Below are 13,132 nucleotides of genomic sequence, written 5' to 3'. Positions count from 1 at the left end.
CTAAAATGAGCAGGCAAGAGTTTGAGAAGAATAAAGATATTAACAGAGTCTCAATGTATTTCCTCAAAGATATTTATCAATTAGAAAAGAAAAAATAGTAACTTTACAGTGGAGAAACCTAGCAGAAATCACCTTAAACAAGTGATCAAGGCTAACATCACTAGTAATAAGACAGATCAACGTCAGGTATCCTCTGATATGATGCAGTGAGAAAGACATAATAGCATCCTACAGTTTAAAAAAATATGCAAAAAATGCGCAACCTCAATCTAATCATGAGAAACACTGGAAAAACGCATAGTGAGAGAAATTCTACTAAATAACTGACCAGTACTTATCATGAAAACCAAAGAAAGAACGAGGAACTATAAGACTGGAGAAAACTAAGCAGAAACAACAATTAAATACAATGTGAGATCTTGGATTAGATCCTGGAACAGAAAAGGAATAGTAGGAGAAAAACTGGTGGCATTTCAGAAAGATCGGTAATTTAGTTAACAGTGTTGTATTGATGTTAATTTCCTGGTATTGATCATTGCACTATGGTTTAAAGGAAGCTACCTAAAGGCTGTATGTAAATTCTCTATACGGATTTAGCAACTTTTCTGCAAATCTGAAATTATTTCAAACTAAAACATTTCTTAAAATGTAGATTCACTATTATTCTACATTTAGTAAGTTTATTCAAGATATTGAAACTTTAGATTGTTCCACTATATTAAATACTAATATTTACCCTATATTGTCAATTATCTTAAGGAAGAAACTGAAGTAGAAACAAGACACATGTGAGAAGTCTAAAGATTTTTAACAGCAAGCCTACCTTACTTTTTTTTTTTGAAATAAAGTGGAGTATGTGTGTGTGTGTGTGTACACATTATGAAGATTTATAGAGAAAACAAAAATAATTATTAGAGCTATAAGATCATTTTTAATAGTTTTGTGCCCCAAACTTTGTATACTCTAGGCATTCAGTAAATGTTCTACTGAGTTTATAAGTGACCTCCTCCCTTGCTCTAGTAATGCAAAGCTAAAAATGAATTGAAATTCACTCCAATCGGATATATGAAAAAAGAATTATAGTTGAGGGAGTAAAAGAAAAAGAAAAGCTTTCTGATAATCTATAAGTGGAGTCACTGGTCTCATTTAAGTTTGTGAACAAACCTAAATTCAGTGTCCCCGTTGGAAAATTGACTGTAGGGAGGGTCCTCGACCCACTGTCAGCATGGAAGGGCTAAGCAGCAAAGCATCAACTCGGTGGCTTGACCCTTCTTTGTTGTTTCTTTACCTTTGTATAAGGTAGTGCCTATGTTCCAATGACTTTTATTAATTATTTTACTTTCATTTCCTACCATTCCTGAATATAGACAGTATACAGGAAATCTGAAGAGTAATTTCATTAACTCCTCTAAGTGATTCCAGACATATTAATATCTTACCCTATATTTAAAGGGTCATGCTGAACGTTTTTAGCAGTCTCTTTAAAAGTCAAGTAACTTAATACATATATTCTCTGCATTTAGACCCAATCCTTCATAGTGCTATTAAATTAACTTATTTCCACCCATTCCAACTTTGGAAAAGAAAGACACCAGCAGGTTGCCACCATCTTGAACTTTAGGCACTTGAAGACCACTAAAAAGTCAAGATGCTCTCTTCAGAGGACCTGGACCCTGGTGAACAAATTCTTGACCTGACTTAGTTACAGACTTACTGTGTGACCCCTAATCTTTACTATGCAACATTTGATTTGTTTATGTTGATAAAGAATGAACCTCGTACTGAGATAACTGGATATCCACGTGCAAAAGAATGATATTCAACCCTTACTTCATGCCATATACAAAAATTAATTCAAAATGGACCAAAAACTTAAAAAGCTAAAACTATAAAACTCTTAGAATAAAACATAAGGGCAAATCTTAATTACCTTTGATTTGGCAATGCTTTCTCACATATGACACCAAAAGCACGAGCAACAAAAGGAAAAATAAATTGGACTTCATAAAAATTAAAAACTTGTATGCATCAGAGGACACTGGCAAGAGAGTAAAAAGACAACCCACAGAGTGGGAGAAACTATTTGCATATATTATATCTGATAAGGATCTAGTATCCATGATATATAAGGAACTCTTACAACTCAACAAGAAAAAGACAACCCAGTTTAGAAATAGCAAAGGACTAGAAGAGACAATTCTCCAAAGTAGTTATACAAATGGCCAATATGCATATGAAAAATGTTTAATATTATTAGTCATTAGTGAAACTCAAATAAAAACCACAATGAGATACCACTGCAAATCCACTAGCATGTCTAGAATTTTAAAAAAAAGAAAAAGAAAAAAGAAAAGGAAAATAACATGTATCGGTAAGATTGTGGAGAATCTGTAACCCTCATACATTGTTGTAGGAATATAAAATGGTGCAGCCACTGTGGGAAACACTTTGTGGTTCCTCAATGAGTTAAACATAAAATTTTCATATGATCTAGCAATTCCACCCCTAGGTATACAGACTCAAAATAATTGAAAAGCAAGTGTTCCAAAAAGACTTGTACAAAGATTTCCATAGCAGCACTCTTCACAATAACCCAAAGTGGAAATAATCTTAATGTACATAAACAAGTGAATGAATAAGCAAAATGTAGTGTATCTATACAAAGGAATGTTATTTGGCCATAAACAAGAATGAAGTACTGATTCATGCTACAACATACGTGGACTTTGGAAAGATTATGCTAATTGAATAAGCAAAACACAAAAGACCACATATTGTATGATTCTATTTATATGAAATGTCCAAAACAGGCAAACCCATACAGACAGAAAGCAGATTAGTGGTTGCCAGGAGCTGGGAGAAAGGGGGAACAGGGAGCAATTGCTTAGTGGGTTTCCTTTTGGGGTGACGGAAATGTTGTGGAATTAAACAGTGGTGATGGTTGCACAACATTGTAAGTGTACTAAATGTCACTGAATTGTACACTTTAAAATAGTGAATTTTATATTTTACCACAATTAAAAAATAAGAATCTCAGAAGAATGATTATGAGTGAGGGACATAGGGAGCCTAAGAGCAGGTAATAGGTATGGGGACATAGGCAGAAAAGAGTTTCAGAGGGATAAGCTGAAGATGGTTATGAATCCAGGTACCATAATTAAGCCATGTAGCCTTCCTTGTAGACCCCACTGTGAGTGAACTTATACTGATCATGCTGCCCCTTTTTTCAAGGCACTTCCTGGTTAAGTCCCCTGACACTTCTAGTTCTTGAGCCAACGCCCACTTGCTCAATCTTCTACTACAGATGGAGTTGACTGCTTTCCTCTCCTCTTCACTACCTATTCTACATTTTGGGTTTCTTGTTGCCACAAGACTCTCTACAAAGCAAACACTGTACTTTCTTGCTTTCCTCAGAAAATCAGCCCTTCTTTTAAAAACTGAAGTCTTGTCCTTCTTATTCTAACTCGTTGGTACAGTTTTCACCTCAAAAAAAACACATGGGACGGCGTAAGAATTAAAGGTATTGGGAGTTAAAACAGTTTAAGCAATTTTAAGTTCTCATGTTATTTGCTATTGTTTGTTGTTTTAATTTTTATACATTTGAAAAGGCATTTATTGAGTCTACACTGTATTTTATGTTGTAAAAATAATCATAGCAAATGCTGCTGTGTAGACAAATTACTATCAACTCAATGGCTTAAAACAACACAAATTATTATCTTATATACTTCTGGATACTGGAAGTCCAACACAGGTTGGAATGGGCTAAAATCAAGGGATGTCTTCCTTTCCTGGAGAATCTAGCGGAGAATCTATTTCCTAGCATTTTCTAGCTTCTAGAGGCCACCTGCATTTCTTGGCTGGAGAAGGTGAGGGAGTGGGCTTCCTCCATCTTCAAAGCCAGCAACGTCACATCGCTCTGACTCATTTTTTAAATTGAAGTACAGTCAATTACAATGTGTCAATTTCTGGTGTGCAGCACAATGTTCCAGTATTGCGTATATATACATATATTTGTTTTCATATTTTTCCATTAACGGTTATTACAAGATATTGAGCATAGTTCCCTGTGCTATACAAAAGAAACTTTAAAAAATCTATTTTTATATATAGTGGCTGACATTTGTAAATATCAAACTCCCAAATTTATCCCCTCCCACCCCCTCTCCCCAGTAACCATAAGATTGTTTACTAAGTCTGAGAGTCTGTTTCTGTTCTGTAGATGAGTTCATAGTGTCCTTTTTTTTTTTTAGATTCCACATATGAGTGATATCATATGGTATTTTTCTTTCTCTTTCTGGCTTACTTCACTTAGAATGACAATCTCTACGTCCATCCATGTTGCTGCAGATGGCATTATTTTATTTTTTATGGCAGAGTAGTATTCCATTGTATGAATATACCACAACTTCTTTATCCAGTCATTTGTCAATGGACATTTAGGTTGCTTCCATGTCTTGGCTATTGTAAGGAGTGCTGCTGTGAACATTGGGGTGCATGTATCTTGTCACATTAGAGTTCCCTCTGGATATATACCCAAAAGTGGGATTGCTGGATCATATGGTAAGTCTATTTTTAGTTTCTTGAGGAGTCTCCATACTGTTTTCCATAATGGTTGCACCAAACTACATTCCCACCAGCATTTTTGATATTGATACTGAGCATTTTTTCATGTCTATTGGCCATTCGTATGTCTTCACTGGAGAAATGCTTGTTTAGGTCTTCTGCCCATTTCTGGATTGGATTGTTTGGTTTTTTGTTGTTGTTGTTGTTATTAAGTTGTATGAGCTGTTTATATATTCTGGAAATTAATCCTTTGTCAGTCACATCATTTGCAGATATTTTCTCCCATTTCGTAGGATGTTATTTTATTCTGCTTATGGTTTCCTTTGCTGTGCAAAAGCTTATGAGTTTAATTAGGTCCCATTTGTTTATTTTTGCTCTTATTTCCATTGCCTGAGTAGACTGCTCTAGGAGAACATTCCTAGGATTTATGTCAGAATATTTTGCCTATGTTTTCTTCTAGGAGATTTATTGTGTCTTGTCTTATATTTAAGTCTTTAAGCCATTTTGAGTTTATTTTTGTCTGTGGAGTGAGGGAGTGTTCTAACTTCATTGATTTACATGTTGCTATCCAGTTTTCCCAACACCATTTGCTGAAGAGACTGTCTTTTCTCCATTGTATATTCTTGCCTCTTTTGTCGAAGAATAATTGACCATAGGTCTGTGGATTTATTTCTGGGCTCTCTATTCTGTTCCATTGACCCAGATATCTCTTTATGCCGATACCATGCTGTTTTGATCTCTGAGTCTTGTCTTTACATCTCTACTTTTAAAAATTCATGTGTTTAGATTGGGTCTACATTGATAATCGAGGATAATTTTCCCTTCTCAAGGTCTATTCATTTAATCACATCTGCAAAGTCTATTCACCACATAAGGTAATATATTCACAGGTTCCAGGGATTAGGGTGTGAACAGCTGTAGGGGGCCATTATTCTACCTGCCACAGATATACACACATAACATCTGGGTGTTTGCAGTATACCTTGCCCTCTCCCCACCAAATTAGATAAGAAATTTCTGTACCTTAGACAGATCTGAAAGCTGCTTAGCATATAGTATATTATTTTATATATACTAAATACCTATACTTTTGATTTATAGCTATACTTCATTTCCTTAACACCAAACACTACATAGACGTTCAGCTCAAAGACTGGCTCTCCTGTATTTTTTGTCATTAGTCTGTGTCCTGCTCACAGTGAACAATGAAAAGACTGCCCTATTAATCTTTACATGGACCATAACTGTTTTGCCTGTATAGTAGCACTACAGCACAACAGAGACTCATGGAATCTTTTCTTCCCTCATTTTTTCTGCTTTACACTTTCAGTTTCCATCCTATTTTATAACCTCAGAATGCTTTTTTGGCCACTCAGATCATATAAAATTGGTTTAGATGTGCCATCTAGTGGCATTTTAAGAAAGTATTTATTTTTACCTGAGGTTTACTGAATACACCAGCTATCCACCATCCCTGGTAACAGGGGTTAGACAAAGCAGTGGGAAACTGACTTTTGCTGATGATCTGAAAACATTATTATATTGGGTAGTGTAAATTTTCTCTAGCTCAACTAGAACCAATTTGTTAATTAAAAGGAACTTTTTTGATTTGAAGCCAGACTCCAGTGATTGATTTAATTACTTTCATGAATAATTTGCCTAAATTGAAAACTTATTTGGTTTCATCTCCAATGTATGTTGTGTTAAGTCACTGCCAATCACCAATTACAATTATGTAGCATCATAGAAAAGGAAAGGGCAAAGGTTTTCAACCCAAGCTGTGCATCACAATCCCCTGGAGAGCCTAAAGCAACTGCATGCCCAGGCATGTAGATATCTGACCAATCTAGGATGAAACCTTTACATTAAAAAGCCCCTGCATGAGACAAATGTACAGCCAGAGTTGGGAACCTGGCCACTGGGATAAGATTCTGGCCCTTTCTCCTGAAAGAAAAATACCAATAATATCAAATTATCAAGTTACAATTTTTCATTTTTTACCAAAAAAAAAAAAGTAGAACTTAAAAAACCCACTGGGAAAAGGATTCTAATTATTAGGTTTCTCTTAATAAACATTTGTTTCTTCTATTTACCCTTTTTTATTGAGATGCCATTAAATAGGAAAAGAGCCAAAAGACATGCCATCACAGGCTAAAGATGTTAGCAGGCCTGGTGTTTCAATTGGTGTTTTTTAAACCTCTCCTTTGAAGAACTTAGAAAGAAATGTCATCTCCCACCCACATCTTCCCCTGGCCCATTCCTTCCACTTACAGAGTCATACATAGTCCTAGGAACTCTGGGATATGATACTATGTCAGTTACAGCCCAACTTTAGCTGATTGGGTTCACTCAACATTCAGGGAGGAGGAATCCATAGGTAGCTTCAAGGGTATTGTGATAATATAATTCTTCAATTTAGTGATGGGTTCATTGGTGTTCATTTTATTATGCTTCATAATTTATAAATATATTCTCTTATATATATCTCAAATAATTAATGATAATTTTTTCAAAAAAGAATAGCTCTAAGCCTTAAAAATGATGCTAGGTATTTAATTCCTTTAAATGGAGGAACATTCAAGGACCAATCCAGTCTTCCAAACTGCTACAGATGAGTCTGTTTCTCCCTAGGCTGCCCCATTTAGGATGAGAACTCAAGTAGCTTTAGGGTTGGAAGGCTGCTTCAACTGTATTGATTTATATCTTTTTGTCATCCTTCCTTGAAATTAAAAGATAAATAATAAAGTATATTGCGGTCAAAAGGAAAAACTAATCATCTAAACCAACACACTTACTGGGAGCCATGGACCCTGAGCATTCTTGCTGAGCAGGCCAAGGATGCAGGCCCTGACTGCTCTTTCCCCAGGCCATTCGTCAGGGTTGTATTTGCAGGGAGCAACCTTAAGGATGAAGTAACACCTCTTCTCAATCAAAGAGCAGCCTTGCTCACCATTCATGACAAAAGTGGTGGATTCTTCAAGCTCATGTGTCCACCTCATCATGCAACTAGGCCCACCTCCATCCCCTCCACAGGGCTTGGAGTGCATAGAAAACTGGCACCAACTTTATGCTCATGATGTTTGCTGTGCTGTGAGTAAGTCTTCTGCCAGCATCCATGAAAAAGTAACAGGCTAATTTCTTAACTTGGAAGCAGGGTAAAATACCAGACCCTCACAAGACCTGCCAGTTTGGGTGATATGGATGAGGTGCTGATAGAGACATGGTGTTCTGGAAGAGAAAGTAGAAGGGTCCCTTGCTGGCTGGGTTAGAGGATATCAGAAGACTCCCTGAGATCTGGAAGTAAATGCTTTTGCATAGGTGGTGGTGAGGGTGGGAGGGTAAAGACCTCTCACTGCCTTAAATGAGGCTGAGAAACAAAAGGTAGGGTCCAAACAAGACTCCCAGATTGTGTGTTGATTGTGGCACATTCTCCTCTGGGGTGGGAGAAGGAAAGGATGTTGTCATGACATCATAGGGGTAACAAGCCCCACTCCCCAGCCAAAAGGCATGCAGTATAGCAATGGCTGATGGGTCAAGGGTCCCCAAAGCTGAAATAATGGTGTAAACAATGAGGATATACAACGTTGGATAGACTAAATACATTAGAAATTTGTTGAGTCCAGTGCCAAGAGGCTTCTTGAACCTGAGAGTAACTGCAAACCTTTGCTTACTGGCACCGAGCTGCTCTCTCCTTCTTCCACTCATCCAACTTCAGCTCCTTTAGGGAAGAAGGTTGGATATGCAGGGGAACTTCAGGGAGGGGAGAGGAGGGCCTCAACTGTTTTTATTTATGGCTCTGTTGGATTCCAGGCCCCATGTCTCCTTGGTCCTATGCAGGGAGGGTGTGCTAAGTGCCAAGATGGCCCAAAGTGCTGAGGATGCAGGGCAGGGCAGTAGCGCCAGTGTTGGCTAAAAGAAGGATGCCTCTGAGCCCCAGTGCTCTCCAGAGGCCAGAGGAGCACAGGGGAGGAAGTACCACCAGTTCTGGGATGAAGAACCAAAGGGCAAAAAAATTTGTATTCCCAATCTCCCCCAGCTGGGAAACAGCCTAATCTCCTGAAACTATTACAATAACCCCTATGTTAAAATCTTTGGTCTGTGTTCTCAGAGCAAAATTCAACTGATAAGGTTTGAGCAGTTTGCAGTGAACTAGGGAAATTAAAATGGCCTTTGAGTTGATTCAAGATACTGCAGTTATGTCCTCTGAATATAAATGTATAATAAATTTTGTGTTACTTGCTTTTACTGTAAACATTCATAGTAATGAAAGGACATTCTCCCATTCAGGGAGTCCCTGACCCCTTCCAAGTGGTGCAATAGAAACAATATAGAATCCTAGCAAGAAAAAGAAAATCATAGCCTTCTTCAGAGGCCATTGCCAGTACAGCAGCACCACATGCTGGACACAGGCATCAAATATATGCTGTATTAGCATCCTGGGGCTGCCATAACAAAGTCCCACAAACTGGATGGCTCAAGAAACAGAAATTTATTGTCTCAACTTGGGAGGCTGGAAGTCCAAATTTAAGGTGTCAGCAGTGTTGGTTCCTTGTGAGAGCTTTGAGGGGAGGCTCTGTTCCAAGCTTTTCTCCCTGGCTTGTACATGGCCTCTTCATATTCACATGGCATTCTCCCTGTATGCATGTCTCTGTGCCCAAATTTTACAAGGATACCAGTCATTTGGGATTAGGGCCCACCCTAATGACCTCATTTTAACTTGATTACCTCTGTAAAGATTCTGTCTTCAAATAAGGTCACATTCTGAGGTAGTGGGGGTTTGGACTTTAACAAACGAACTTGGGGGACAGGGACACAATTCAACCCAAAATGTATCCCTTTCAAAAAGAGGAGGCAGTTATTGGCCTATTACTGAGATCTTGTTAAAAATAAACACTTGACCCCTGGAGAATTTGTGGCTCTCAGGCCTGACATGGGCATGGACAACTAGGACAGCCGGGACATGGCAACTACAAGGAAAGTGCCCCTTTGCTGGTCAAATGAAAATAATGTGTTTGAGGGTGTGGCTGGCCTGGCCCTAGTGTCATCTCAGTTTTGCATAAAGGAGTAGTAGCTACCTTTTTGGGGAAAATTTTATCCCCCACGCTGCCACTTGAAGCAAAGCTACTGGCTCTATAGGGCCCTTGGATTCACAGAGGTTGTTCTAAATGCCTGGGCCTGGTTCACCTTTGGTTCAGCTGAGCTGAAAAGTAGAGATGCCAATAGTGATATTGCGCCTGCCGGTTAGACCCTAGATGCCAACTGTAGTGGGCCCTGGGATCAGTGAGCAGAAGTCAAGGCTGTTCTCAAAGCTCTCGTCAATCCGGCTGAGGGGCAATCTGCCATGGGCCCTGAATGTCCCTGCACATTCTGGATGAGCCAAGAATGCAAGCCCAGAAGACTGCTCTTTACACAGACCATTTCTTGGGGTTGTGTTTGCCGTGAACAACCTTGAGGAAGGAGGTCAATTTCCCCCACCTCAACTCCACCAGTTCCCCACTCACTAGGAAAGCAGTAGATTCCCCAAGCCCAGTGTTCCACAATGCACTGAATACACAGCACCCATGTAAGCCTGTCTTTGTCACCTTTGTGAGACTCGAGGGGCATGAAGAATTGACACCAGCCTCTTGCTTGTGCTCTTGCTGTGCTGTGAGTAATAAAGTCCTTTGTTTGATGTAGGTGTCTCCTGTGTTCTGCCAGCGTCCATGAAATAGTAATAGGCTCATCTGTTAGCTTGCAAGCAGGGTAAAATCCCAAACTCTTCACAGACCCTGACTTATGACGTAAAAGCCCTGTAGTTTCCAGACGTCTTGGACAAGGACTCTCTGAATATATGACATACATTACTGGTTCAAAACCCTAAACATTTGATCTCCTCTAGGTCACTTTGCTCTGTTATAATAGTTCAGTTGCCCATTCTTTCAATAGTTCCATGCCCCCAAAAGAAATCTTTATCCTACAGAAGACACTTTTTATCACTCTTTAAAAGCAATAATAACAAGAGTAACAACTAATGCTTATAGATTGAGAGACACTGTTCTAAAGACTTGAGGCAGTGTTCTACACATTCTCAATACATGGTCATTTTTACTCTGAGGGGGACAGTATCATCTCCAGTTTACAGGTTAGGAGACTGAAGCACAAGCCACAGTCAGTCAGGAGGTGGAACCAGGATTCAAACCCAGGCAGCCTGGCTTTAGTCCTCACTTTTAACCACTTACTGTATGTCTCACCTAGAACCTTCTACTCCCAGAGCCGTAATGAACCACAGAGGTCTACAGATCTTTGTTAGAAATCTTAGGAAAATAATTTCAGTCAAACTATTAATACTTGATTTTGTTTTAGAACATTTAAAAATACTTTTTAACAACCTGTATTAGGCAATTAGACAATCTCCTACTTTGCTTGATCTTTTCTATTCAGCCATTGTATAAATCCAGTGTCAAATGTTCACACTCTGTATTAAAATTTCCTATTGCTGCTGTAGCAAATTATCAAACTCAGTGTCTTAAAACAAAATAAGTGTATTACCTTACAGTTCTGGAGGTCAGAAGTCTAGAATGGACTGGAGGGACTGCTTTCCCTCTGGAAGCTCTAGATGAGAATCTGTATTCTTGCATTTTCCAGCTTCTAGAGGCTGCTTGAATCTTATGATTCATGGCCCTTTTATTCCATCTTCAAAGTCAGCAGCATAGCATCTTCAAATGTCTCTCTCTCTGTGACCCTGACCCTCTTGCCTCCCTCTTTCCTTTATAAGGACCCTTGTGATTACATTGGGCCCTTCCAGATAAATAAGGATAATTCAGGATCTCCCCCAATTCAAACTCCTCAACTTAATCACTTTGTAAAGTCATGTAAGGTAACATATTCACAGGGGATTAGGATGCAGATAACTTTGTGGATGGGCATCATTCTGTCTACCATAAACTCTTAAGTTATCTCTTCCTATAATATGGAAATTTTTACTTAAGTATCTGGATTAGAGATTAAAAAAACCCATTTACCAGATAATTAGTAATCCATTTCATCTTGGCTTTGAGGATAAGCCTCAAAAGCATTTTACCTTTTGGGGTTAAAGAGGACATAGTGCTGCAGCACATGTGACAAAAAGTTTAACCACTGTAGCAACATAAAAGCTTAATTATTTAAAAATGTACCTGAAGTCGGGCATTCATAAGCATGAACTCCTGCTGGCTTTTCATGTTCTCATTCATAGATTTTGAAAATATAAACCCCATCTTGACCTAAAATATAAAAAAGTAAAGAGGCTTAAAATAATATATTCTACATGCATCCTCATATACCCTGTTTCAGGTTACCATGAACTTATGACAAAATAAAAAAAGCAAATATTCTTTTTTCTCATTTTTCAGTTTTGTGAGATAGAATTGTTACTATTTGACTGCGCAGATACAACATATTGTATGTAAATACATATACACAATCTACTGCACATATTTTAAAAATTTATATATGTACTGTTCATTGTTTCTAAGAATGTTTAGAGCTTTAGCTTTTTAAACTTACATAGTTATCAAAGGAATAAAGCCAACCACAAAATAAGAATTAATTCAAAAAGATACATTTACCCTGCTATTAATAGCATTATTTATAATTGCCAAGATATGGAAACATTTTAAGTGCACATCAATAAATGAAATGATAAAGAAGATGCAGCTTATATATGTAATGGAATACAACTCACCCATAAGGAAGAAGGATATTTTGCCATTTGCAACCTTTCATTCACTTTTTTTTTTTTTTCTCAAAAGAAAAAAAAACCAAAGGGCAAATTTTCTGACCTGGGAACACAGTGTGGATTCTAGTCCTTGCTCCTAACTAGCTATCTGACCTTGAGCAAACTTAACCAGTCTGGCCATCACTTACTCACCTAAGACCAGCTGATTGCACTTGATTTCCAAAATCTTTTCCTGCTCTATAAGTATATAGTTCCATGTTTTCTGATTTTAATTCCCACTGTATATCTTGAAGAACTGAATGTTAAAAACAACAAACAAACAAACAAACAAACAAACAAAACCTCTCATTTTTATGAGAGGCAGGGTGAGTACCATCCATCCTCTTACCTTCTGTACAGTTGGATGACAGAACCTTTGCTTCTGAGGAGGGGTGATTGAGAAGATGCATTGTGTACCTTGAAGACTGATTTCTCTGTGCTCCTTGCATTTGTATATTAGGATGTTTTTGGTATCTTAAGTTCACTATATCAGTACTCTTCCTGTAATCCCAAACCTCTCCTATCCACTTGCTATTTCCATCGACCCACTGCTAACATCCCTTGGCCATCCTCCTCCAGCCTCACCTTTTCCTTGTTAAGCTACTTCTCAAAAGAGGGAAAACATAAGGATACTTAAATGTCCTGGGAAACACAAATTTTAAATGAATATATGGTAGTCTATCTTATTTATCTTACTTCAGAAATTCTTAAGTGGACTGGCAATTCTAGATGAGCCAGAACTCCAATTTTTGTTCTTAATCCAATTGGGTGGGTACAGAAGACCTTCAGTTAGTTGTTGATTCTACCTTCAGAAGACTGAGAAACTCAGGG

The 13,132-nt window shown here is 38.0% G+C and overlaps 1 protein-coding gene across 8 annotated transcripts in view; it reads right to left on the bottom strand.

Moving 5' to 3' along the window:
* PLGRKT (plasminogen receptor with a C-terminal lysine) overlaps positions 1–13,132 on the bottom strand; it is a 53,534-nt gene that overhangs the window by 38,144 nt on the left and 2,258 nt on the right. For 5 of the 8 annotated variants that reach the window (XM_032477720.1, XM_032477724.1, XM_032477717.1 and 2 more), the window contains exon 3: positions 11,721–11,807. In XM_032477720.1, the coding sequence (XP_032333611.1) occupies positions 11,721–11,801 (81 nt within the window). In that variant the 5' untranslated portion in view covers positions 11,802–11,807. Of the gene's footprint in view, positions 1–11,720; positions 11,808–12,650; positions 12,744–13,132 lie in introns of all 8 variants that reach the window. The other 3 variants (XM_032477718.1, XM_032477723.1, XM_032477719.1) reach the window with 2 other exon arrangements.

Source organism: Camelus ferus, chromosome 4, assembly GCF_009834535.1.
Source record: "Camelus ferus isolate YT-003-E chromosome 4, BCGSAC_Cfer_1.0, whole genome shotgun sequence".
Lineage (NCBI taxonomy): Eukaryota > Metazoa > Chordata > Mammalia > Artiodactyla > Camelidae > Camelus > Camelus ferus.
Note: the sequence above shows the minus strand (reverse complement) of the source record. Positions and strands in the feature narration are given on the sequence as shown.